At 41.3% G+C, this 27,711-nt stretch overlaps 1 protein-coding gene across 5 annotated transcripts in view; it reads right to left on the bottom strand.

Annotated features, from left to right (window-relative positions):
* Positions 1–365: 365 nt before the first annotated feature.
* The window catches only part of BICD1 (BICD cargo adaptor 1), a 297,869-nt gene continuing 270,523 nt past the window's right edge, over positions 366–27,711 (bottom strand). For 2 of the 5 annotated variants that reach the window (XM_030543550.1, XM_030543568.1), the window contains exons 8-9: positions 23,881–23,966; positions 366–6,095 (exon numbers count right to left, since the gene is read on the bottom strand). In XM_030543550.1, the coding sequence (XP_030399410.1) occupies positions 6,005–6,095; positions 23,881–23,966 (177 nt within the window). In that variant the 3' untranslated portion in view covers positions 366–6,004. The remainder of the gene's footprint in view (positions 6,096–23,880; positions 23,967–27,711) is intronic. The other 3 variants (XM_030543575.1, XM_030543555.1, XM_030543562.1) reach the window with 3 other exon arrangements.

Genomic DNA, 27,711 nt, shown 5'->3' with positions numbered 1-27,711 from the left:
AAGGGCAGGGCCTTGGGGAGAAGAGGCCAAGCATGGGTGGGGCCTCAGGGAGGAGCAGGGCCACCATCTGGGTGCTGGTGTGGGCCCCTTCTTAGTGTGGACCCAGCACCATTGTAAACCTGGAACTGTTTCTATTAATTCTGATACTTTTGAAAGTAACACGCCCCCCTCCCCCCGCCCAAAAAGGAAAAAAAGCATACAGCAAACTACTTACAGAGACAGTAAGGTAGGGGGAGAGAGAGAGAGAGAGCATAGAATTAAATGAACAAAAAATGGCCAGTTTATTTACTGGGACAGTAATACATTACACTGTAATTTTAATGGGAACATAATTATATGTATATTGGCTTCTTTTAATTGATTTCTTCAGCACTGGATTGTTTTTCTCAACCATTTGACTGCATGGTCATACTACACATGTACAAGCACATACTTTATGAATCCCTCACAAGGCATTCACCTAGGATTATCTATAGGTATAAGAAACATGGCAGGAAAGGGTTAACATGGGGATTATGTTAACTTGAAATACAAATGATGCATTTTTGGAACCAAGAATTATTCATCATGTTTTGCTTTTAAACAAAAGGTAGCAACAAGAAGAGTTTCTCATGTTCAATATTTTAGTCAATGAGCACATATACTTTTGTATTCTTCACCATCCAGAAACACTCCATCATTTAAGCCCAGGAAGGCATTACAACATAATTTCAATTCAACATAGGAGTAGCCAAGTCATAACAGCAGTAAACATACAGTATACAAATTTGTGTTTGTCACAAATATCACCAATGTTAAAACTATTTGGAAATTAACACGGCAATTGGTATGGTTTGTTAGATACAGATCATCATGCAAATGGAAATGTTCAGTAGATTATAAAAGTCACAAAACATCAGATTTTTTTGTTTTTTACATTTTTTTCCCCAAAGGATCAAGTTAATTAACCCTTTAACAGTCAAACCATAGGGCTTGAAATTAGTAGGGCAATAATTAATGAGATACACTTAATTTACCCACTGGCATGGTGCACGAAGCCATACCTGTGAATAATAAACAAATAAATAATAATAATAACAATAATAGTAACCATTTTAAAAGTTAGAGTTTTCTTATTTCTTCTTCACTGCTGATTAAATGAACCAGCTAGCAAACCAGTTCATTTGGGTTAGCCTCTTTTGTTCATTAATCTCCAGCACACCTTTTAAATCAAACACAAGTTTTAATAAAAAAAAACCATTTGTTTAACCATGTTTACTAATGCTGAGAAAAACCATACAATAATCTCCATTGTTTCTATTACAGCATAATAATGATGAGCAGAACAAACACCTCCATATAAAGACAGTAATTGAAACCCAAGGCCCCATCACCCAGAGTCTGACAACAAATGAACTACATTTATAGAATATGGGAATTTTCCTTTATCTCATGTCAGTTTGTCACTTTGTTGACTTTAGATTTAATAGAGGGGAATTTTCAAGAACTCCACAGGAAAAAGATTAAAATGCAAGGAGGATTTAAACCATGCTTATCATGTAAGGTACAGACTCTGTGTAACATCCGTCTTGCATTTCTGACACAGGGAGTAAGGGAATCATACAGGAAAAAAGAATTCTCTAGCTTCATCATCATACTTATGGAAACGGCTACATGATTTAAAGAATCTCATGCATGAACTTTATATTGCATATGTAGGTGCATTTGTGCCTTAAGGCTAAAGGCAATTAGTTGTTTTTTGTGTATTTCTTTTTCACAGAATATTTAAAAATTAAAAAAAACCAACACCATCAATGGTGAAAAAAGTTCTGAATACTGTATGTCTCCTTAAGACATACTGCATGTATAGCAGGAGAAAAACTGAAGTAAATTGATGGCTATCATTTTTAAAGAGGTAAATAAAGCAGTGATCATGCTTCAAATGTAAAACATCAATGCCTGCCATTTTCAAATAAAGATTTCTTCAGGACAGAAAGAAACACATTTACTGCAACTCCAACAGATGTACATCTATCACTTGAGAAAGAGAACAGACCTCTGAAGAGCTTGTGTAATCTATAACCTCCTTACGCACTCAGTCCATTTCTACTGAAGTTGATGGCAAAATTCCTCCAGTGATGCCAGGTGAAGTTCTAAAGTAGCTAGCATAATATGGGCCCAGTTCTGCTTGCATTGCATCCAGTGTAAGCAGGATTGCTCCCCATGTAACTAGCTGCTTTATGTAAACACTGATATTAATATGATTTCAGGTTAGCAGCCTTCATTGGTGATGTCTTTATCATCTTTTAAAACATCCTCCTCTTTTTGCTTACAGATATGTATGGCAAATGGTTAAAACCACTTCAAATTTTTAAACAGGAAAAAAACTGAAGCATAATCTTGGCATTAAAACTCTCCACCTTATCTTAATCATACTGTATAGCTATAATTACATGAATTCTACTTGGGTTGAATAAGCATGGAGATGCCAACCTGTCAGAGATCAATTAAAAAGGATCTCCCTGCTGCCTCTGTCTAGAAGGCAAAGACCCTTACATGATTTGAGATGGGAAATGATCTATATTTTCTCTTTCTATAAAAGTCTCAAGGTTACCTTCTGACGCTGGTAGAACATATATTCTTCCCCACTCCTGTTTTACAATTTTCTATTAATTCAGTTTCTTCTACCCTTATATTTGAATTTGATTTACACTGTTTATTTTGTTTTCCTTCCACAAATTTCCAGTAACTGGCTGTTCAGACATGGATCATTTGTTTCTATCAGGAAACAACTCTCCCAAGGTCAGAAAAAAGGACAAAACGGTCATGCATTCATAGGCTACCTGACAACCAGAGACTCCAAGGCCCTCTTTATGAACAATAGCTGCATTTCTAATATGAAAGTCTGGACAAGCTTTTGAAAGACGGTTCTTTGCTGTTGGGGATATACATCAGCATTTCTAAGTATACCTAGCCTCTAAGAATATATGTATTCATTTTTTCCCCTTCATTTTAAAATCAGGATAGATGGCAATATGTTAGGAATGATTTTTAAAAATGGCTATATACATCATTTTGCCAACATTAAAAACAAGTTGGATTTTTTGTGTTCAGAAGCAATTCCTACCAGATATTTGGTAAAACTTTACATCACTAATTACCATCTAACCAAGAAGGCTTTATGTTTTCTGAAGTTTAAGATATGTTTTTCCCCCAGTGAACTGACAAAAGAGGCAAGACTGCTCTGGGGCCTACAAAGCTTTATTTCTTACAATGCAATAACCACAGTCATTTTTACATTTAAGTTGGTTCTTTCCTAGATCTCTTCAATTTCAAGCATGTATTCTTGCTTTATTATATTTAAAAAATTATAAATTGATTAGGAATTAAAGCATCACAGGAGAATCAAAACTTTAAAAAAAACTACTTATTTCTGTAAAACATGACCAAAATTTCTAATCCATGGAACACTCTTCTATAACTCTTGATCCAAATACGCATACCATTACAGTCTTTCAGAGTTGCTAATTTTACTTTGCAAATCACAATTAAAAATGAATATATTATTGAATTAATATTTCAAAACAAGTATTTTCTCCACAGATTCATATCTATATAAAAAGAAACTAAACCGTATAGGATTTTTTAGAATTTGTTTTTAAATTAGGGGGAAGAAATGTTCTTTGTAGTTTCAATAGATGTCTGGTTTGGATATGAAAACAGGAGATAATATTCTAAATACAGTTTACAGCAACTGTATACAATGTGGCAATGCTAATTTTTTTCTCACTTAACTGATATGCAGTAGCTATCTTTGTTGGACACAGACGCTACCACTGAGGAATAATAATACACTGATCTAACATCATCAGGTATTCCGAGGTGCTTTTTAAAGGCAACATTTGCCCAGACAAAACAGTTCTTTAATAAAAATCTACATAGCAGCTAATCTTAGTGCCAAACAGCATGATAATACTAAACAAGTTTTATCGGACTTTTCTGTTAGAAGAGTAGGTTATGTATGGCACTAAAAAGTTATGTGAATGCAGTACAAGAAGTGAACATCTTGGAAACGTATATAGAAACAGTGCAAAGAGTTGTTAGGTTGGTATGATCAGACTTTTACATGAATTTGTTTCTATTTTTCTCCACCTCCAATTCTACATGTTTTGTTATATTAGCTCAATGGCTCTGACAAGGTTATATAGTGTACATTGTTGATTACATTAGGATACTTCTATTTACAGCACCTTCATTACTGGTACTATGGTAATGATTGTTAGGCACACTGATTGGCCGCTGATTTTTTCCTCCACTTATATACTGTATGTTATTACATTTGGTAAGCACTGTTAATATTGGAGGACTGTGTTCGTTTCCTCAAATTCAGTTATATTGAATTATTCCAACTATATCTGCAACAATTTTTCTTTTTTAATTGCTGCAAATCGTAAGCTGCATTTCTATTTCCATCTTGTGGATCATATTAACCCCACAGAGAAGGAACAGACAGAAACATGGAAATATCAACGCCTGTCTTCTTTAAATAAATTAAGGCCACTGACCAAGAGCAAGGAGTATGCTAATTAGCAACTGGATTGGGCAGTACTTGTATTTTTCCATCTTGATGATCAGATAAGAAGCCCAAAGGTGCTAAGACACCACAGCTTATTTAGCTACTCGCCTTGCTGTCAGATTCTGTGCAAAATAAATTCAGCTATCCTTCATTTTGCTGTGAAAATCCACTACTCTGCAACACAGCTTTATCCAGCCTTTAGAGGAGAGATTCTTTAACTAGAAACACTGTGCATCATAGGTCACCTGAGTATTTGTCATAAACTGACAATGAACTAAGGTTCTGTATTTGTTAATATTTGGCAAGGGAAAAAATGCACTACAGTAAAATCCTGCCAATTTCAATCCAAACCATTAACCCTACATGCATGAGGTATTTCACCATAGAAAATCTCATGCTAAATGTATATAACCTCACCATTCTTACTCTTTATCCTTTCACTGGTAAGGCCTCAAACAAGTACCCTCAATTTGGGAGCAGGAACAAAACCAGAAGATTTTAATTAACACACAACATTTTACTTCAGGTTGTTTTAGCTTTTCTTTCTCAGATACCAAACAGAACCCTCCCCAAACCCCCCAGAAAAAGCACCAATTCATCTATTTTTCTGAAATGCATAAATATACTTAAAATGTAAGCAAATAACTGAATGAAAATCAAAGCATTATTCTCTAATCTCCTTCTTAGGTTTAATAATTAGCTTCCAGTGAAGACCGAGAACAAAACCAGCAGCTAGTGTAACAGAAATTAGAAAACAAGTGCATAAACAATATCAGTGCAGCAGCAAAATATAAAGTCACTGTTAACATTCCAATTCACCCCATTTTCAATGTTTTTGTGTAATAAAAAAATTAGGCCATACTCTGTGGCCAAGATAACAATCATCATATTTTTTAAAATATCAACTCAATCATTCTTAACTTAAGCTATTTCTGGTTGTCTTTTAAAAATAAAATGAATTAAATACAACTCTCACCAAAAAGAGAAACAAAACAAAACAAAATCCAAAAACCAGGACCACATTTTATAAACACAAAATTATGGTGCAAATAAAATAAAAATAAATATCACACTCTTAATGACAGAAAAGAAAATCTGAACTGGTTTGTATGGCTGAACATAGAGGATGTGAAAATAGGATTTTGTAACATTTTTTTAAAATATTGGCTTAAGTCTCTCAATATTTCAGAGGTAAAGCCAAGCAGCTGGGAGGAACATTTTCTCACTTTGTTAAATTTCACTAAACTTCAGGTGTGATAGCAAAGTTTGAATATAATTAGAGGAACCATAAAAAGTCATTGGGTATGAATCCAGAGTTATCAATGCAGCAACAAGGCAGGATTGTCTACTGAATCCTTGGGAGCAACTTATACCTTTGTTGTGTGAGCTCCACTCCCGTTTGTTTGTTTGTTTGTTTGTTTGTTTTTTCTCTTATGTTGCATCTGAAGATTAGGAATAAGGAGGAGGCTTGGAGAGACAGTTGAGAGGGGCACACTGAGAGCTGGAATGTGGCTGCTCTTCTGGAAGGGCTACATTAGGACTGAAAATTAAAAGAAGAGAAAAAGTGCTTAAAACACATGGCCAAATCTTTACACAAACATAAACAAAACAGGTGTGGGCACAGATTTTCAAAGGGGATGAAACCCAGCTTGCAAATTTGCACCCTCCATTTAATTCAGGCAGTGATCTGCATATGTAACATCCCTAATGTGCACATACAAAATGGCCCTTGCACATATAAATCAGATGCTAAAGATGTCCTGCTGTCTAATTAGCACCAGACTGGCACAGATATAGCAGTTTCTAGTAATATCCTGGATAAGCTTATTGAATTAAATTTAATCTTATTGAATTAAGTTTATGTATCTTTGGTGCCCATTGTATTAAAATTGCAAAGTTTATATATGATTGTGGGGTTGTATGTGACTTCTCTAATGGGGATACATGGCCAGTATAAACCTTGGGAAGTATTATGACTATATTAAACAATATGATAGGCAAACATAAGATGGCCATACTGGGTCAGACTAATGGTCCATCTAACCACAAAGTGAAGTGGTGTTCCTAGGAAATACCTGGGGGGAGGTGAATGCAAATTACCACCTCCAATTATGCAAAGACCCAGCCTTCTGAAGCTTTGCCCTGAGGAGGGGACCCATTCTCTGGCTGATTGTCTATCCACAGTTTCTGCACACTGAAGACCCAAACTGTATGAAGGAGTGCTTGTTCTGAGCCAATGAAGTTATGGACTTGTAACCACAGAAAACTGCCTGTTGTGGTTTGAACAACTGACTCCTACCAGAGCCCTTTCTGAGTTGGGGTGATCTTTGGTAAACTTTTTACACACATGCTACTTTCATTTATTGTTTTAATATGTTTTTCCTGTAAAGCTTTTACCTTAAGAAAAAATGTGCTTGCTTAAAAAAAGCTGTGTGGTACTTTATAACCAGAGATCAAAAAAATCTGTTTGTGGCAGAAAAACACGGAATTTGTGTTTTTACAGAGACTCTTAATTTTTACATTTTGTGAAAAAATAAAAACATATATTAACTATTAACTATATTTTACTAAAAATACCAGTGTCACTTATTCAGTGTGTGCAATCTCCCCCTCTTGTGGTTGATTTTTGAATGCACTTGAAATGTACATAGCTAAACACACTCCAATAAACTGCTTCTGGCATATACTGGTTACTCAGTGATGGATAGGGTTTGTGTTTTAATGCATCTCAAATTTCACTTCAGCCTCTACATGTGAGTAATTAAAGTTAGGAAAAGATACTGAAAACTTTAAAAATCACCCCTAAAGATCCTGTCACTGAGTTTGGCAAGGACAAATTTCATATTAATGGTTCTGTACTTGTATGCAGCAAGGCTGTAGATTACAAATTGGAATTCTATTAATTACATTTTATTATAATGATTGATGGCACTGGTAGGCTTCAAACTTGCTTAAAATTTGTCAATCTATCAATAAAACATTGTGTTCAGCTGATTCCTATACGTAGTGTGGCTATAGGGTGACCAGACAGCAAGTGTAAAAAATCAGGACGGGTTGGGGGTAATAGAAGCCTATATAAGAAAAAGACCCCAAAATTGGGACTGTCCCTATAAAAAACAGGACATCTGGTCATCCTATCTGGCTAGAAAAACTAAAATTCAGCATTTCATTTTAATCGTGGAAAACCACAGATTTTAATTTTTAATTTTTTTTTTATCATGGAAAACTAGGATCCCTGCTTATAACTGGGTAATTACGCTGTTTATAGTCTCTGAGGAGAAAAGCAAAGCAAACCTGCTTAGGCATTCTGTCTCTACCAAACAGAGGTAATGTCTGGAGAAGTGGAAGCCTGAGAGTGGGTGCCCCTGGCAGGGCAGGTGCTTCCATTTAGGCGGCCTAGGCAATCGCCTAGGGTTCCAGGATTATTAGGGGGCGGCATTTTGCTGGGGAGGGGGGCGGCAGGCGGCTCCTGCAGAGGGCCCCCTGGTCCCGCGGCTCCAATGGAGCTGCCGGAGGCATTCCTGCGGACGGTCCGCTGCTCCCGCAGCTCCGGTGGACTCCCGCAGGCACGGCTGCGGCAGCTGCACCGGAGCTGCGGGACCAGCGCGCAGGGCAGCGAAATGGCCGTGCGCCTAGGGCGCTAAAAACACTAGCGCCGGTCCTGGCCCCTGGTGGACCACAGAGGGGAAGACAGGTGATGTTGCCCTGAACTGTGACACACAACTTTTGTTTACATACTTAGATGAAGAATGTTGTGAGGGTAAATGAATGCATGGGCAAAATGGTGGGATCAAATTTAAACAGCAATTAACAAATGTCATTTGATTTGCACACTACGGATTTTATATGTTCATATGATGATCCATACTAAACTGAGGGTGCCAGTTCAGAAGCAAGGTTTCATCTGCTTTGAATACAATGTACCAACTAGTGCATTTGTTCAAATCCACTGAAACCTGCCTTTAGGGGCAGCACCACTGACAAGTACCCTCTAATGCAGGGTTTCTCAAACTTCATTGCACCACAACCCCCTTCTGACAACAAAAATTACTACACGATGCCAGGAGGGGGGACTGAACCCTGAGTCTGCCCAAGCCCCACCACCTCGGTGCGGGTCCCAAAGCCCAAGGGATTCAGCCCCGCCACCGACGGCTGAAGCCCTTGGGCTCTGGCTCCAGCCCTGGGCTTCTGCTTTGGCCCCGGACAGTGGGGTTTGGGCTTCAGCTTCAGTCCCTGGGTCCCAGCAAGTCTAAGGCAGCCCTGGTGACTCCTTTAAAATGGGGGTGTGACCCACTTTGGGGTCCCAACCCACAGTTTAAGAACTGCTGCTTTAATGCTAGCAACCACTTTAAAACAGCCCCAAGATTTCCAGTAATGTTTTGTTTGGTTTATAACCAACTTTGGTTTGTCGCTTAAGACAGGTTTCATTGCTTATTGTTTTAAACACTAGTCTAGAAACGATATTCACCCAGGGTGAACTTCACCCCTTACAGCATCTCATTTGGCCAGCCTGTCTTTGCAGGGGTGAATTGCACTGCCAGAAAGCTTTTACATCTGAGCCCTGCTTGAGTTACAGTCCTTCATTTTTCAAGTAAAGCATCAGGCACATCAAGCTTCAGCTACAGTATGTTAATAAAATCAGCCCATAAACACCTGCCATTTTTCAGGCTGTCTGAGAAATGTCTTTTCTTTTTTTTAAACTCAGTATCTATTATAGCAGGGATAAGCAACCTATGGCATGCAGGGGCAGCTCTACGCACCAGCAAAGCAAGTAGGTGCTTGAGGCAGCCCATTTTCAGGAGTGGCAGCTGACAGGGATCCAGCCCAGAAGCTGAGAACCAACAGGGGGCCCTGGGAGCTGTAGTTCCCTGGTTAGCTCCCTGCCTATAGAGCCAGCCCTGGAGCAGGAAAAGAACTACATTTCCCAGCATTCCCTGGGCTGCTATCAAGAGAAAAGGGAGGGGGAGGGAGTATGGTAGGTGAAACCTCATGCTGCAGCTTGCTGTGAATGGAGAGCTCACTGTTAGAGCGGGATGGCACTGTGAATGGGGAACAAGTGTGCTCAAGGAGTAGAAGAAGGCTTTGTCCCAGATATCCCCTTCAGAAGACATCCCCAGACTGGCTTAGGGATACTGGTGTGACCTCACCTTGCAGCCCCCAAAGAAGGAATTGGGTGGACTAAATGGACAGTGCCCCTCTCTATCTGAAGCCTAGCAAGGGAGGTATGTTGATCCCACTAGAATCAAAAATGAAAAGTCAGGGAGGGGAGGCTCTACTGGACCTGGGCAGCTTTAGATACAGTACCAGGCACGCAGGAAGATTTCGACTTCTGAGCCATGGAAGTGGAAATTGACTTTTCCAGATTTAGCTAATATTCAGAAAGGGAATCTAGCACCTGCCTTCTAGATTTGAACACCTCAAAATTCAAGAGTGTTCAAGCTCAATTTGGGCAGCTTTCACTTCATTTCTCCTAAATCAAATATACTGATCCACTGTAATTTGCTGTAGAAAAAGTAGATAAAATTGCACAAGAAATGCTTCCCAGTGGTTTTTAGGACTGGAATTGCTATTTTCAACAGCCAATGCCTTTTTTTTTTTTTTTTTTTAAGTTTTATTTGTTTAAAAGAAAGACAGTGATATTGCATTGGCAAATTCCCCATAGAAACAAAGAGTGGAACAAAAGAATAATAAATGCACCTCAACTTTTCCTCATTTATGGAGGACAGTCTTATAATATGCATCCAGATATCCTCCAATCTCACAAGCTGAAAACTGTTCCACTTTACTGCAGTTCTGTAACCATATGGGAACCAATCCTGTCTGTGTTCTGTGCACATCCAAAATTCCTGCTGAATGACCCGCCCTGGGAGCAAGTTACCAGTGACCCAGTCCTGGGGCGGAAGGAGGGTGCAGGTGTGGGGGTGGGGAAGAGAGCCCAGGGCTGGGACAGGGGGTGCGAGTGGGGGGGAGAGCCCAGGGCTGGGGTGGGGGGCAGCCAAATTTTTTTTTGCTTGGGGCAGTAAAAAACCTAGAGCCAGCCCTGATGGCATATGTGCCGAAGGCGGCACGCAAGCTGATTTTCAGTAGCACTCACACTGCCCGGGTCCTGGCCACCTGACCGGAGGTTTGCATTTTAATTTAATTTTAAATGAAGGTTCTTAAACATTTAAAAAAACCTTATTTACTTTACATATAACAATAGTTTAGTTATATGTTATAGACTTATAGAAAGAGACCTTCTTAAAATGTTAAAAAAATGTATTACTGGCACATGAAACCTTAAATTAGAGTGAATAAATGAAGACTTGGCACACCACTTCTGAAAGGTTGCTGACCCCTGTAATATAGTCTGTTTGGCAAGCACAGTGAAGCACAACTGCCCTTGAAACTGCACTGTCTCATGTATATATTATCCTTCCAGGACAGAATTTTGGTGCATTGCAGATATTGACTGAGGGACTGCAATTAGTTTGCTGTTGGGAATGGATCAATTGGAAATGCCAAAGGTATTTATAGCATGTTGAAAAGGTGTACATATTTACATAAAGGATTTAATTAGGGAAACAAAAAAAAAAAAAGGAGTACTGGTAGTTCCATTTGTTCAAAGACAAAAAAGAATGAGGTACATCACCACCACTGTGTTTTATTATGGCAGGCCACAGTTTTCAAATTTGGGAAGCCTAAGAGAGTTTGGTGCCTCACTCCCATTGGAATTCAATTGGGCACCTAATTTCCCTTTAGACTCCTCTGAAAATCCCTATCTACCATGCCTTAAATTAGGCTCTTAATTCCACGTTTAGGCCTTTACATAGAAGATGCCTGATTACAGAATGAAACCTGCAAGGTGCTGGGTACCTTCAACCCCCACTGGCTTCAATCACTGTTAAGGGTGTCCAGCACCTTGAAGAATGAGGTTCTCTAGGAGGGACTCACCAGGGGAAGCAGGGTTCAGCACTTTTGAAATCAATCCACTTCTCTTTGGGGGCTCTATCCTGCAGTGGACTGAGCACTGATCCAGCCAAATGCTTAAGCACATGAGTAGACCCACTAGCTAGGTCAATGTCAGAATTCTCAGCACCTTGTATTATTGAGCCTCATAACATATGGAGGTCGAAACTTAACTCTAGGAACCTGGGCTTGTATATTTTGGCCCAAATATTTTCCTTGTTGGATTTGTTTTACATTGAAAAAATTCAATGTAATTTACTATGATGGTACTTTCCTTTATATTGTGGTTAGTGTGATACAACAACATGTAAACAGAGGTGGCATTAGGGGAGGGATTTGAATTAGCTCTTTGCCTATTCTGGTCATCCTCAATAAAGGGAGTGTGGGGAAGCAGGGGGGAACACAGAAAAGGATGACATTTAGGGTGAAATTCATCCATATACTGAGAGCAGCACAAGGCCTCTGCACCTCTTAAGTCTTCAAAATAGGGCTTAAGTGGAACTTAACTCAGGCACAGATCTTGTTTTCCCCCTCAGTGAAGGAGTGAAATTCACCCTTAAAGTAGCAGGTGATAAGGATTTATTACCAGGTGGCCCCATAATCCTAGAGAGGTCCCATTTTTTCTAGGATTCCTGTGATTGGTTGATAATGGTAGAGTGGAACAGAAAGACTCATGCATATTTTTCTTGTTTAAAAAGAGATCTATCCAGATGTGTTTCCTTTCAAAGCTATCTTCCTACCTTTAAAAACAAATATTAGGAGGAGGACGTGATTTCAGTTACTGTAATACAAAAATATCCCAGTACTTAGGACATTAAGCATGGGCTCATTTTCTGTCCATGGCACTGCAAAGTTGGATATCATCTTAGTATATAAAAACATTTTTTGCATAAAAAAGTAGACATTTCTGTCTCACCAACCTCTTAATGATATTAATAATAAATTATGATGAGATAACTGGCTCTGTGGATGAGGGGAAAGCAGTGGATGTGCTATTCCTTGACTTTAGAAAAGCTTTTGATACAGTCTCCCACAGTATTCTTGCCAGCAAGTTAAAAAAGTATGGATTGGATGAATGGACTATCAGGTGGATAGAAAGCTGGCTAGATCATTGGGCTCAATAGGTAGTGATCAATGGCACCATGTCTAATTGGCAGCCGGTATCAAGCGGACTGTCCCAGGACAGACTCCTGGATTTGTCCAACATCTTCATTAATGATCTGGATGATGGGATGAATTGCACCCTCAGCAAGTTCACGCATGACACTAAGCTGTGGGGAGATGTAGATAGGCTGAAGGGTAGGGATAGAGTCCAGAGTGACCTAGACAAATTGGAGGATTGGGCCAAAAGAAATCTGATTAGGTTCTGCAAGGACAAGTGCAGAGTCCTGCACTTAGAATGGAAGAATCCCATGCACTGCTACAGGCTGGGGACTGACTGGCTAAGCGGTAGTTCTGCAGAAAAGGACCTGGGGATTACAGTGGACGAGAAGCTGGACATAAGCCAACAGTGTGCCCTTGTTGCCAAGATAGCTAATGGCTTATTTGGCTGCATTAGTAGGAGCATTGCCAGCAGATAGAGGGAAGTGATTATTCCCCTCTATTCGGCACTAGTAAGGCCATATCTGAAGTATTGCTCCAGTTTTGGGCCCCCCACTACCGAATGGATGTGGACAAATTGGAGAGAGTCCAGTGGAGGGCAACAAAAATGATTAGGTGGTTGGGGCACATGACTTATGAAGAGAAGCTGAGGGAACTGGGGTTATTTAGTCTGCAGAAGAGAAGAGTGAGGGGGGATTTGAAAAACAACCTTCAATTACCTGAAGGGGGGTTCCAAAGAGGATGGAGCTAGGCTGTTCTCAGTGGTGGCAGATTACAGAACAAAAAGCAATGGTCTCAAGTTGCAGTGGGGGAGGTCTAGGTGGGATATTAGGAAAAACTTTTTCATTAGGAGTATGGTGAAGTACTGAAATAGGTTATCTATGGAAGTGATGGAATGTCCATCCTTAGAGGTTTTTAAGGCCCAGCTTGACAAAACCCTGGCTGGGATGATTTTAATTGGCGTTGGTCCTGCTTTGAGCAGGCGGTTGGACTAGATGACCTCCCGAGGTCTCTTCCAATCATAATCTTCTATGATTCTATAATTAGCGGCATTAGAAGAAAATAAACTGACTGCCCCCCCCGGGACCTGACTGCCCCCCCGGGACCTCTGCCCCCATTCAACCCTGTTCCCTTCCTGAATGCCCCGACCCCTATCCACACTTCCACCCCCTGACCACCCCCCAAACTCTCCTGCCCTCTACCCACCTCCCTGTACTCCCTGCCCCCTTACTGTGCTGCCTGGAACACCGGTGACTGGCAGCGCTACAGCTGTGCTGCCTGGCTGGAGCCAGGCCACGCCACCACCACCACACAGCGCAGAGACCGGGTCAGGCTGGTCTCTGCAGCTGCACTGCCCTAGGAGCTCACAGTCCCACTGCCCAGAGCATTGTGCCAGCGGTAGAGTGAGCAAGCTGAGGCTGCAAGGGAGGAGGGACAGCAGGGGAGGGGTCGGGGCTAGCCTCTCAGGGCAGAAGCTCAGGGGCCAGGCAGGACAGTCCCGCAGGCTGGATATGTTCCACGGGCCGTAGTTTGTCCTCCTCTGATCTATAGGATACAATCATTAAAGGATACATTGCAACCCATGTGTTTCTAATGATGGTACATATGAATGAAATCAATGTGGCAATGTATTCTTGAGTTCAAGTGTCAGCTATGTTGAGTAGTGTAGGCAGTATCAGAAGATAGTAAATTACTAACAATAAAACAAAAAAATACAAAGGTAGGGGAAATGTGGAGCTTTTGACACATATTTTGGAAGAAACTTGCAAATTACTACAACTGGACATGTGTATCCCTACACCTGTGATGTGTGCTGCTTTTACAACATAGTTTTAATGCATGTTTTTATTAAATTCTGTTTAATGGTTAATATATCGTTAATGAATGATTGCCATTTGTTTGAGCTAGAATTACTGCATATTTTTAAGTGGATTTCAACTATGATTGTAAAAGCTAATCATATGTTTCTAATGACAGTTGGAAAGTACTATGCAAAGCCTTTTAATGTTGTTCTTAACTAGTATTTTCTATTTCCTAAATAGATAATATATTATACAATATTATCTAATTAACATTAAGCCTGCCTAAAATGAATCAGCAGTGGGGTATATTTACAAACTATAGATGCCTAATGTTATTTCATGGAAACTATGGCTTTGTACAGATAACGTCAGGTTTTAGAAATACTTTATTTCATGAAAAAATAATCAGCTCACTTCCTTTTACTTTAATCACTTGTAAATTTATGACAGATGAGCTGGGGCTATATTTTTGGCTTCATATATATACATAGGGTTCCCAGTAAATTATATGGAAGCCTGAATATGACCCAAAGTAAATATCATACATACAATCTCAGGGTAATTATATGGTAATATACTCTCTACAGTAATTCAGAAAAGTGATTACAAGTGATGATGGGAGAAGAGGAGGTTATTTACTTCATAGTAACTGGAGGTTCTTTGAATGTGTGGTCTCTATCTGTGTTTCACCATGGCTACGTATGTGCTGCATGTGCCTGGAGTAAGAGAATTTTGAAAGCAGTGTCTGCTGGCCCTAGTATGGCCAGACCTCCTGATATTATCAGGACTGTTCTGATATTAGGGGCTTTGTCTTATATATGCAACTATTACCCCCTCCCCCCACTCCTGTGAGAAAGAAAGTGTCCCAATTTTTCACACTTGCTATCTGGTCGCCCTAGCTGGCCCACACATGAATCTTTGCTCTCTTCATGCCTCCCGCTGAAGAGATAAATGGCAGGGCAGGCCAACTGTCTCTTCAGTTCTTTTTCTACTGTGAATCCAAGTATGGTCCGAACTAGAGAGGAAGGAGGACGAGTAGTGGAATATAGAAGGGGACAATACATCTTGATGAACTTCCAGCTACTATAAGGTAGGTAACCTCCTCTTCTTCTTTGAGGGCTGGTCTCTATGTGTATTCCACAGTGGGTGACTGACAAGCAGTAGTCAAGAAAGAGGGAGGTGCATGGATGCAGGCATCAGAGCTGTTTGAAGGACCATTGTCTCAAAGGATGTGTCAGCGGTGGAGTCCTGTGGAGACCATAATGTCTCGTGAATGTATGGATGGAAGTTCACATAGTTGCCTCAACTAGAGGCACTTCTTAAAATGATGCTAGAGATGTCGCTTGCTCTTGTAGAATGAGTCCTCACCCATTACGGAGGAGGAAGGTGAGACAACTGCCAGCAAAATAAGATACAACCTGAGATGCTCTGCAAGGAGATAGTGTGACCTTGGACTCTTTCTGGTATAGCAATGAACAGTCTGGGAGATTTTCTAATCAATTTTGTCCTTTGTAGGTAGAAGGTGAAAGCATGTCATAGGTCGAGGGAATGAAGCCTCCTCTCCTCCACAGATGCATGCAGCTTCAAAAAAAACCTCAGGTAAGTTGATAGATTTATTTATGTGAAACTCCAAACCAACAGTAGGAAGGAATTTCAGATGTAGCCGTAAGCAGACCTTGTCTTTATAGAATAAAGTATATGGTGGATCTGCCATTAGGATTCTCAACTCACCTACACTCCTGGCTGAGATGATGGCCACAAGGAATGTAACTTTCATAGATAGATGAGACATGCAACATGTACCTAACAGCTTGAAGGTATGCTTAGTGGGAACGGACAGCACAAGGTTCAAGTCGCAATAAGGGGAAGGCTTCCTTACTGATGGAAAGGTCCTAATTAGGCCCTTTAAGAATCAGAGTGAAAATTGAATAGCCATCTGCTGGTGGATGGCGCACACTGATTACTGCCAGACAGACTTGTATAGAGTGGAGAGAAAAGCCAGCCATTTTGACAGAAAGAAGACAGTCCAAAATGAAGGGAACATCTGCTGCCTTGGGAGATATGCACATCTGATGCACCCAGATGGAGAAACGCCTCCACTTGGATGAATACAATTTCCTAGTGGAGCTTTTTCTGCCATTTTAAGAATGGTTTATATGGCTTCTGAACAGGAAAGTTCTAGTGTTGATGCCCATCCAAAAATACGCTAAGAGATGAAGCATCTCAGGATTGGGATGCTTGATCCTGCCCCTCTCCTGGGAGAAGAGAAAAGGAAACAACTGGATGCTGATTAGAGGGCAGGATGACAGCCACAGAAGGTTCAGGAACCAAAACTGTCTGGAGTAATAGGGGACAATGAGGATGACTCATGCTCTGTCTTGACAGATTTTCTGCAAGACTCAAGGTAGGAACAGTAAAGGAGGAAAGGGATAGCTCAGATGACCCGACCAGGAAAGAAAGAGAGCATCACCCTGAGAATGTAATCTTACAGCACCTTTGGAACAATGTGTGTTACATTTCTTGTTCATTTGGGAGACAAACAGATCCCAGATGGGAGTCCCCCACTGAGCAGAAATGTTATTTACTACTGAATTCCCACTCCTGACTGATGGTGAAATGACATTGTGATTGGATTCTTGATACCAGTTTCATAGGGTGACTGATTCTACGCAGAGGGATTGATCTCATCCCATCCCTGTCACATTGTCTGACATTGTGGGGACATGATGGGACCATATAAATTGCAAAAAGACTTTGAAAGCATCTCAAACTCTCCAGAGTTCCAGAAGGTTGATGTGCATCCTGGCCTTTCAGGACATCCAAGTGCCCTGAGCCATATGGTTCTCCATATGGGCTTCCCAGTCTAAGAGAGAGAGTCTTTAATGATCATCTTGTCTGGTAGGATGGTAGGAAGAGGACACCCACACACAAGTGATGAAGATCCTTCCACCATGTTAGAGAAGCTGTTACTCTAGCAGAAATTGTTACTGTGGTGTTCATGTTGTGTTTGGTTTGTGAATACACAGTGAGAAGCCATGCCTGAAGGCAATGTAGGCAGAGTCTGATGAATGGAGTAACGTAAGTGCATGAAGCCATGTTCCTTACAAGACTGAAGCTCAAGAGTTGCATACAGCCTGATCTATCAGGTTGCTCATGGTGTGAAACCTGTCCTTTGGCAGATAAGCTCTCGCTGTGCTGAATCTCGGGTGGCCCTTATGAAGTCTGTTGACTCTGACTCGTAGGGAAGAAAATAAGAATGAATGAGGTCAACTTGTGGGCCTCCTGATATGTCTCAGCAATGAGAAGGCAATCATCAAGATAGGAGAAGACTGGGAAGTCATTCCATTTTCAATAAGCTGCTATAACCAGGAAGACCTTGCAAAAAATTCTGGGGGCTGTAGCAAGGCCAAATGGGAGAACATTATATTGGAAGTGGTTGGGGCCCACCATGAATCTGAGAAAACATCTGCATGTAGGGTGAATATCCATGTGTGACATTATATGATTAAAATATGAACATGTAGATCATTGTTGCTACCACTGTTATATAATTGCAACAAATCTTACACAAAGTGTGCCATGTAATGTGTCAATGGAAAAGTTATGATTTGCTAAATGTGATTATCCTATTTGAATGCATGCATCATTTTTGTATCTGAAGTTATGAATATTGACTATGTAGCTGTATTTCAAATGTGTTTGCTCCTGTGGTAACACCCACAAGACAGTTTACATCCAGTCTAGCCAGCACAATGTGAATGAAGTATTCAAATTATGGCCCATCAACAAACACAGTGGGCCATGGAAGAAGATTATCCATACCTGATGGACTTTCATGTGGATGTTCTAGCTAGAATACGGGTAACGGCTGCCCTGACTCATCAGAGCATGCAAGGGCATGTGACTAAAGTCACATGGTACAGAATTGCATCTTGTGTGGCTATAATTTTCCACAAACTGTGCTGAGGGCTTTGTTTGGGGCAATGGGTTTCCTTCCATATGGAAGAAGCTATAAAAGGCCCTTGAAACATCTCCATTTTACCTCTTTCCTGCAGAAAAGGATCTAAGGGTTACAGCGGATGAGAAGCTGGATATGAGTCAACAGTGTGCCCTTGTTGCCAAGAAGGCTAACGGCATTTTGGGCTGTATAAGTAGGGGCATTGTCAGCAGATTGAAGGACGTGACCATTCCCCTCTATTTGACATTCGTGAGGCCTCATCTGGAGTACTGTGTCCAGTTTTGGGCCCCACGCTACAAGAAGGATGTGGAAAAATTGGAAAGAGTCCAGTTGAGGGCAACAAAAATGATTAGGAGGCTGGAGCACATGACTTATGAGGAGAGGCTGAGGGAACTGGGATTGTTTAGTCTGCAGAAGAGAAGAATGAGGGGGGATTTGATAGCTGCTTTCAACTACCTGAAAGGGGGTTCCAAAGAGGATGGATCTAGACTGTTCTCAGTGGTACCAGATGACAGAACAAGGAGTAATGGTCTCAGGTTGCAGTGGAGGAGGTTTAGGTGGGATATTAGGAAAAACTTTTTCACTAGGAGGGTGGTGAAAAACTGGAATGGGTTACCTAGGGAGGTGGTGGAATCTCCATCCTCAGAGGTTTTCAAGGTCCGGTTTGACAAAGCCGTGGCTGGGATGATTTAGTTGGGGGTTGGTCCTGCTTTGAGCAGGGGGTTGGACTAGATGACCTCCTGAGGTCCCGTCCAACCCTGATATTCTACAGTTCTTTGATTCTATGAAGAAAGAATCCATATCCACTGATGGTTCTGGTAGAGAAAAAGCATAGCTGGAAGAGGGGATAGAATTCTGTCCAAGGTAACAACCCCGGTGGAGTCACAATCTTCCTCATTAGGGAAAGTCCTGATGATGGTGGAAGAGCAAAGATATTATCCAGTGTGATATAGGTTTCTGACCTTCTTGGAGTGCAAGGAGACTGATGCACTCATACCAAAGGAATCAGAAGAGGCAGACTTTGGGCTTGTCTACATTTGAAACACTACAATAGTACATCTGCAGCACTGAAGTGTAGACACTCACTACGGTGATGGAAGGAGTTCTCCCATTAACGGAGGTAATCCACCTCTCCAAGTGGCGATAGTGAGGTCAACAGAAGAATTCTTCTCTTGACCTAGTGCTGTCTGCACTGGGGGTTAGGCCAGCTTAACTGTGTTGCTCAGGAGTGTGGAGTTTTCACTTCCCTAAATGACATAGTTGGGTACAACTTAACTTCTGAGGGCAGACCTGGCCTTTGTATTGCTACCACCACCAGAGGAGGTATCTTCGATCGCACCTAAACAGATGGATCCCGATATTTTGACTTGGATGGTACTGGTGGAACGGATGCTGCCAGGGCAGGTTCAGTATCAAAGAAGCCCTGGCTTTATGGGCTTTAGAGTCCTGCCCTGGGACTTAGTACATCCTAAATCCTTAGAAGTGGACAGAGTAGGTTTGCTTGACTTATGCACAGTTGTGTTAGATGATTTTATAACCAACTTAGAAAGGGACCTACTTTTATGTTTGTGTGAGTGATCTCTGCCTTCCTGATGAGACCCTGATGGGGGTCTGTGGATACATACTCCCCTGTAGCAGTCAGACCTCGTGGTGGGAGGTGCATTCCATATAGATGCAGGTGGGTGTACAGGGGGGTCCCCGACCTGGTCCAGCTGTGGCCTCATGACCTTCTCCATGAGGTGTTTTCTAACCTGAAGTTTCTGCGCCTCATGGGTATGGCTAGGAAGGAACAGGAAAGGCAGTCAGCCCACTCCACCCTGTATCTCCTTGACTGGCGGCATGAGGAGAGCAAGGGCATTTCAAAAAGTGAGATGGCCCTGGAGCCCTCCCTCACTCCCCCCAGTTCTGGCACCACTGCATGGAATGCATGCATATCCACAGTGGATTACACACAGGGACAAGCACTTGAAGAAGAAATCCAACAATTTGGTAAACAACATCTAAAAATGTGACTGCTTATCCAGATCTTTTTGGGCCTAGAAATTCAGATGGATTGTCATGCAAATTTTCAAGCTATCCAAGGTACCCTGTCTTTGGTTTAGTTGGAAACACAGCAAGAAAATAATCTCTTATAGTTATAGCTGAAATATGCAGAGGCAAGCAAAACTGTAAACATAAAACAACAAAATAAATTGACCAAATGTTTCTAAACCTTAAAGTTTCAGGTTCAATTCAGTTTGAATCTTCTCTTAAATTTATCATAGGAAGTTCACCAGAAGCTATTTACAAAAGCTTTTTGTAAATTAGAATTACACTGGAATGAAAACATCTGTGGGGATGAGTAATTACAGTGTGAATTTCAGAGTATGTACAGGATAAAGTAAAACCCTACACAGGTGCCATTTAAGTAAAAGAGCTTGTGCAGCCCCATTTGAGTAAAGAGCTCATGCCACACTTCATATTTGTGTTATGGTGAGGAACGTAAATTATTTTGAACATGACTAGACTTGACATATCGTGGGATGCAGAAAACATTCATGTGAATTTCAGTCATAACAAGACACTCTGTAGTTCCAGGTTAGAGGCCTAGGGAGGTCACATTCCTGTGGGCATGGTAGCAGGGATTTGTAAAAGCATGCACACATCTCTCTGTTACAACTGAAAAGGCAATTTGTTCTTCCCTCAAATGCCTTCATTTTTTATTCCAGATCCCAGTTATGGTACTCAAAGCAGTGAAAAATTCATGCCATCATGCTGTTGTGCTGATAATGGAACTGTTGCTGTGTTTTCTCACTGTGCAAGACACAGTCCAGGATATGCAGCTATGTGGCCTAGGCATGCCAGACATATTTATGAATATTTATGATTGGCATTACACCCAACAGCGCATGTATATTCTTATCAAGAAGAGCATCAAACTGGTGATGAAACCGATAATCTTTTCAAAACCAACAGATAGGCTGGAAATAGGTCTACTTGTTTCCTGTGGGATGACTAGTCTGGATTTCTGAAAATTATTAACTACAAAACTCTAATTTCCCCTGTACCCTTGTTCTGAGTCAGGTGGACACTGCAAGAAAAGCTTCTCACACAAAGTTTCCAAATCTGGTTCTAGCTGAAGTATCCAGAGGAAAGCAAATATGTAAACAAATGAACAAAATAAATGACTGATCTTTCTAATTGGGGAGAGACCTAATCCATGTTTACGCAGTCTGGATACCTCAGCACTTTACAAATGTCCTTATTTTCCCCTCTGCCATAACATGTGGAGGGGCTCTAAATCAAATCCCTGCATGTGCAGAGGAGAGAAGGGCACAGTGGCTCTGCCACAGGCTGTCTACTTCCCCAAAGCCTATGGAAACCCCTTCACTGTCATAGCACCCACGAGGAGCAGGGGCAAGTAAACAGCCACATGAAGTGACATCTACTCACTCTACATTCATAGGAGTTTACTCACGTAAATTAATGCTGACCCTGTTGTCACTAGCTTATGAAGTATCCCTCCTCTGCAAGCTGATCTTCCCTCAAGGAAGAGATCAGGGCAGCCAGTGAGAACTACATGAGAGCAGAGGTCCTGAGGCAGAGTACGGAAGAAAGGTGGCAGGAGGGGAATGAGGGACAGACTCTGCATGGATGCTTTGGGCCTCTCTCTGGATTCTTCAAGATTGTAATCATTTATAGTTTAAAAGGACTAACTCCCCTGGTTTCTGCACTGGAAAATGCAAGGAGCAAAATGGGACAATTCAGAGGACCCTGGGACTTTCCATTGGACTTGCCTCTCTCCACACTTTTGTTTGCAGTACAGATAATATAGCCAAGTGAATTTACAATAGTAGCAAATGTGGTGTGGTTCCTCCGTTCTGGCAGAATCAGACCTGCAAGGTCTGACTAACTAGATTAGATTCAATTTAGTTTAGGCTAAATATAAAACACAACTGGGAAGACTGTCTGTTCTACGAGATGCTTTGCTATTTGTTCACCAGGCATATAAACACACTGGCGATATGACAGATACATTTCACAGCTGGCATCGCTGCATTTCATGCTTGCAGAAGAACTGATGTGCAGTTCTGTGCTAAGTGGTATTAGCTCATTTGGAGCATGTCATTTCCCTGATAGGAACTGGAGAGCCTTGCAAAGTTCTACTCACTCAATTAGCAGGGGCAAATTTGGTTGATCTTTTGTTTTCTGAGATGCAGACAGGAAAGCAGAGACACAAAAGGTTTACGGGACTTCCCTAAGGCCATAGAAAGAGTCAAAGTGACATTGCAGGGATTAGAATTTCCTGGTTTCTAGTCTATTACTCATATCTCACCTGTTCTCTAACCTGATTAAAGGGAACTTCTATATGTACTGTAATGAAGTTCATCTTTGGAGGGTGGGTAAATAAATAAATAAATACATAAGAGGTTTTATTATACGTTAGGGGAAGATATAAAAAATAACTTTGCATTCTCCAAATGAGCAGGTCAAAACATGGGTAAATATCTTGCGCAAAGCATATATTGGAACCTTCACCTATCCCTAAAACAAGTGTACCCTATTTATTTTATGTAGATTACAATTTATATGGCAAAAAAACTTTTCAAGTACCAACTACTTTAAGATGACCTTTTTGTTACATTTTTTCAGTGGCAGGTCAGTACAACATAGTTGAAACGTGATTTAAAAACTCTTGTGTGGAGATGTTTCCTCTTTCAAACCAAATGTTATGATTAGTTTTTTTTTTATAATAATACTTAGAACTTATATAGCATTTTTTATCCTAAATATTTCATAGACTCATAGACTCATAGACTAATAGGTCAGAAGGGACCAATCTGATCATCTAGTCTGACCTCCTGCACAAGGCAGGCCACAGAACCCCACCCATCCAATTTTATAACAACCCCTATCCCAGGGGGTATTTAAGTTTCATTATCTCCATTTTCCAGATGGGAAAATTGAGACTCACCAAGAGGTGAAGTGACTCACTCAGGGTCATACACAGAGTCAGTGGCAGAACTAAAATTGGAGTCCAGGCCTCCTGATTCACTGTTCCCTGTTTTAATCACATGACAACACTGCCTCCCACTGACTAAGAAAAAATTAAAGACTAGTTTGTTTTTTTAATGTAGAGTCACCTGACACTGCTAATTCTGCTGTCCTTACTCAGGCAAAAGTCTCAAGAATTTCATCCAAAATATATTAATTTTGATGTCCCTGGGAAATTGTCTGGGCTAAGGAGTGCAAGACTGAGCCCTAAATTATTTTCCTTATTTTTGATATATGTACAAGCAACAGCTTCCCTAATACACATAGGGGGAAAAAATCTCCTATGCTGTAACTACAGAAAGTATTAGAGTAACTCAAATCAATACTTTGCTTAAAAAGCAAGCAAGCCTCCCTCCCCACACACACAGTTCAGAACTTTAAAAACAGGAAAGGCTATTTATATAGGAAAGGAAGAGTAGATGCAAATGCAAGAGTAGTGGCATGCAGCTATATGCAAAGAGAAAAGAGTTAGCTACAGTTACCTGACAGTCTGGCAGTCCGGCCCCCTGGCTAGTTGTGAGCCGCATAGTGGTATGGAGGTAGCAGGCTGCTGATAATCTACAAGAAACTGATAAATTAGACATATATACAAAGAGATGACAAAGCAAGGGGTTAGTAACAATAGTGAACAGACTATGCAGCTGATGGAGGGATTTAGTGAGGAATGTATGTTCAGTTCTTATTAGCTAAGTTAACAGTTTTCTTTCACAAATACTCATGGAAACAGTTGAGCTTATTTTTTTCCCCACTGGCAAGATATTATTAGATGGGAGTTTTAGATCAACCATATTTAATTTGCAGTATGGGCCTGACGGTAGTCTTTTCACTGACTTCAATGGGGTCTGAATCAGGCCATATTAACCATTATTTTATCATAGGGTATGAATGCAACTGGTTTCCTTACTAGTAATATAAAACATCAATAATAGCTACTTTAAAATTCTCATGATATCTTATGCCTATCATATGTAAAAAAAATCCTCTGTGGACTTGCAGAGTAAAAAATATATATATAATCCTGTGGCAGTCCCAGCTGCCATCAAAAAATAGTTATTTCAAAAAGATTTAAATCAGACATTACAACCTGCAAGTAGTGGCAGTGAGATTGTGTGTGTGAAATAAATGCAGAGCCACTGTAATTCTTGTGACTGTGTTTATAGTGGAATGAGGAAACAGATTTTAAAACCACTAACAATGTTCTCTGTTTTCTTGATTTAAAAACCAAATCAAACAACAACAAAACAAACCCTGAACTGCTAGCCTTTTACCAACTTCCGAGTCTGAGCAAACCCCACCACTGCACAACAACATAAGAAACTAACAGTCTGACTCTTCATAATGGAGCTAGTCCAAACATTCTGCGGCCTCTGTTATACACATATAGTCAGACGGATGATCGTCCTGGTCTTTTCTGGCCTTAAAATCTGTGAATGAAATCCTGACTCCATTGAAATAAATGGAGTTTTGCCTTTGATTTCAGTGAGGTCTGTGCATCTCTTGTCTGCCATGAAGACTGCATCTTGATTCTCCAGATCCCAGCTTTTGATTCTCTAAGTTTCTTTCTCTAAAGCAACTGCTTAGGAAACGGGAAGTTATTCTAATGTGAATTTTAAAAACAAAAATGACAAGACATCATAGTTAATCAGAATCTTTTTTAGGAATCATGAATCTTTTCTTCTTTTTCTCACTGGCTGCCACTCAAAGCACAAAACTCCTTTTGAAGGAGGTACAAATAATGTCACAGTCTCTGCTCTGGTGTAGAGGAAGATTGTTCCCTTGGAATTCAATTCTGCTGTCTCAATCAGTTGGAAATTGTTGTTGGTACTATATATACACAAAGACTCCCCACATGTAACTGACACTGTTGGTACTGTTCTTTTTTCACAGAGGGCAGGGTACTTGCCTGAAAATACTGGGGGTCTTTTTAGTACCACAGTTGCCCCTTCTCAAACAAATCCATTTATCAGTCACCATATAGTGATCTGTCTCCTAAGGTGATCTGTGCTGCCCTCTAGTGGTTAAGTGGGTGTGGACAAATCACATTTGGTGCCTCCCTTCTCACCACAGTAAACATCATAGATTTTTGGACCCTGAGCATGACCTTTGGCAGGAAGAGGAGGAAAGAGTGTAAGGAATTATTATTCAACACATCAAAATGTGTCATATGACTTGAGTTGTCAGAGCTGCTCTTTTGTTGCAGTTTGCAGAATAGTCTGTTTGAAGTGCTGGTCTTAGACCCAGAGCTTTCTCTTGGAAAATCAATGTATAGCTTGGTAGGGAGGTATCTTATGCAGCAAGATGGCTGTTCTGCTGGTGAAAAACATTTTTACATTGTGTGATGCCTGAATGGCTATCAGTGTGTAGTCTCTCTAGCTCCCAGGACTGATGAAAGATTAGTTAAGCCATAAAATGCAGGCACTGCTTATTGCTGGTGCAGTCAAGATTTTTACTCTATGATAAGTCTCCTAAAAACAGCATCAATGACCTGATTAATGCAAGAGTCAGACTGGTTTATTCCTAAAGTCTCTGTTGCCAGGAAAGCCAAATACAGTGTTGATTTCAACCACTACAGGGACAGAATGACTATTTTGTATGAGAATCCCCCAATCCAATTCATACTGAAGTCAATGGGAGTACTCCCATTGACATCAGTATAAAGCCCTGCACTAGTGACAGGCAATATATAAAAGATTCAGCATGGTTCAGAATAGCATTCTTTGAAACTCTAAGGGCACAACTCCCATCACCATTCGGTCTCATCAGCCCTACAGCTTCTCATCATTCTAGCAACTCTCCTTCACTGTTGGACTGGCCAGAGCTACTTTCTCCTTTTAAATCTAATGCCCAGTGCTAACCATGGGCCAAATTTAGTCCTAGTGGAACAGCTTTAAATTCTGTTAATTCAATTAAGTTGCACCCATTTACATCAGGACTGACACTGGCCCTATAGATACTGTTAAACCAAGAAACTCTTTGTGAAAAATGTGGGAATTTTGGTAATATTTTTTATGATGCCTGTGCATGCCTCAGTTTCCCTTGGGACTTTGCATAGCTATGCACTGAGGTTGAAGGGAAGGGATAAAGTGGTGACTCAGCAGCCTGGCTGGAAACCAGAGTCATTAACAAACTGAATAAAAGTCTACACATTGTCCAGAGAGACAATGGAAACCCCAGTGGCCAGTGACCCACACACCTATTGACCAAAAGCCAAGAGGAAGGAGACTTCCCCACTCCACACACCTCTCTGCAAGGAAGCACAGCAAAGGCCCCAAGCAGTAGAACAAAGGGGAAAGTTGCTAGGTGGCTGTGATAAAAGCTGTGCTCACAGAGATCCAGCATGCACCCCACCCCCCGGAACCAAAGACAAAGGGACAGAGACAGGGCCAAAGTGGATTCTACAGCAGCTCGGCTAGGTAGAGCCCTCACATTGGCTAGACTGAACAATGTCTTAACCTTTGCTTCTCTACACCAGTGGTTCCCAAACTTGGTTTGCAACCTGTTCAGGGTAAGCCCCTGGTGGGCTGCGAGACACTTTGTTTCCCTGAGCATACGCAGGTATGGCCGCTCGCAGCTCCCAGTGGCCGCAGTTTGTCGTTCCCAGCCACTGGGAGCTGCAGTAAGTGGTGTGGGCCGGGCCACTGCTTCCCGCAGCTTGTATTGGCTGGGAATGGCAAACTGCAGCCACTGGGAGCTGTGAGCGGCCTGGACCTGCAGATGCTCAGGTAAACAAAGCATCTCACAGCCCACCAGGGGCTTATCCTGAACAAGCCAGGAACCAACTTTGGGAACACCTGCTCTACGCTAACCTCAGGACTTTCACATTCTGAATGCTAGGTAACCAATAGTTTATCTTGCTTTGAAAAGAGTGCTTGGCATTGCTGAAAACACTAACTGGGAGCACTGCGTCCTGACGGAATAAAGAACAAGCCTCCCACAGGAGCTCAGCTCTGCAGGATTTGCTGCGGGGAGTGGGAGCCCCAGAGGAAACAAGGATCATTAGCACTCAAAGGTCCAGTTTTGGAGTCTCAGCGGCTGCCGGCCTGCCCCTGTGAACTGTGTGGATCTTTGGGGGCCTGGCATGCTAAAGGGGTCACTCCCAAGGGACTAGTAGCAGGCTGGGGCATAGACCAGACCCTGTGGATCCCTGACACTCTTCTAAATCTTTTCCTGCTCTGTCTTCTTCTGGTTAAGCACCACACGTAGTGTCACAGGTATGTTCAGCCCTTTGGACCATAAAATAGGTGAATCCAATCAACATTATCATGTGTGGCTGTGTTTTTAATGTCTGAGAAATGGGCATGCAGTTTTGCTGC

Source organism: Gopherus evgoodei, chromosome 1, assembly GCF_007399415.2.
Source record: "Gopherus evgoodei ecotype Sinaloan lineage chromosome 1, rGopEvg1_v1.p, whole genome shotgun sequence".
NCBI classification, from domain to species: Eukaryota; Metazoa; Chordata; order Testudines; family Testudinidae; genus Gopherus; species Gopherus evgoodei.
The sequence above is the reverse complement of the archived record's forward strand: the minus strand, read 5'-3'. Positions and strand labels throughout refer to the sequence as shown.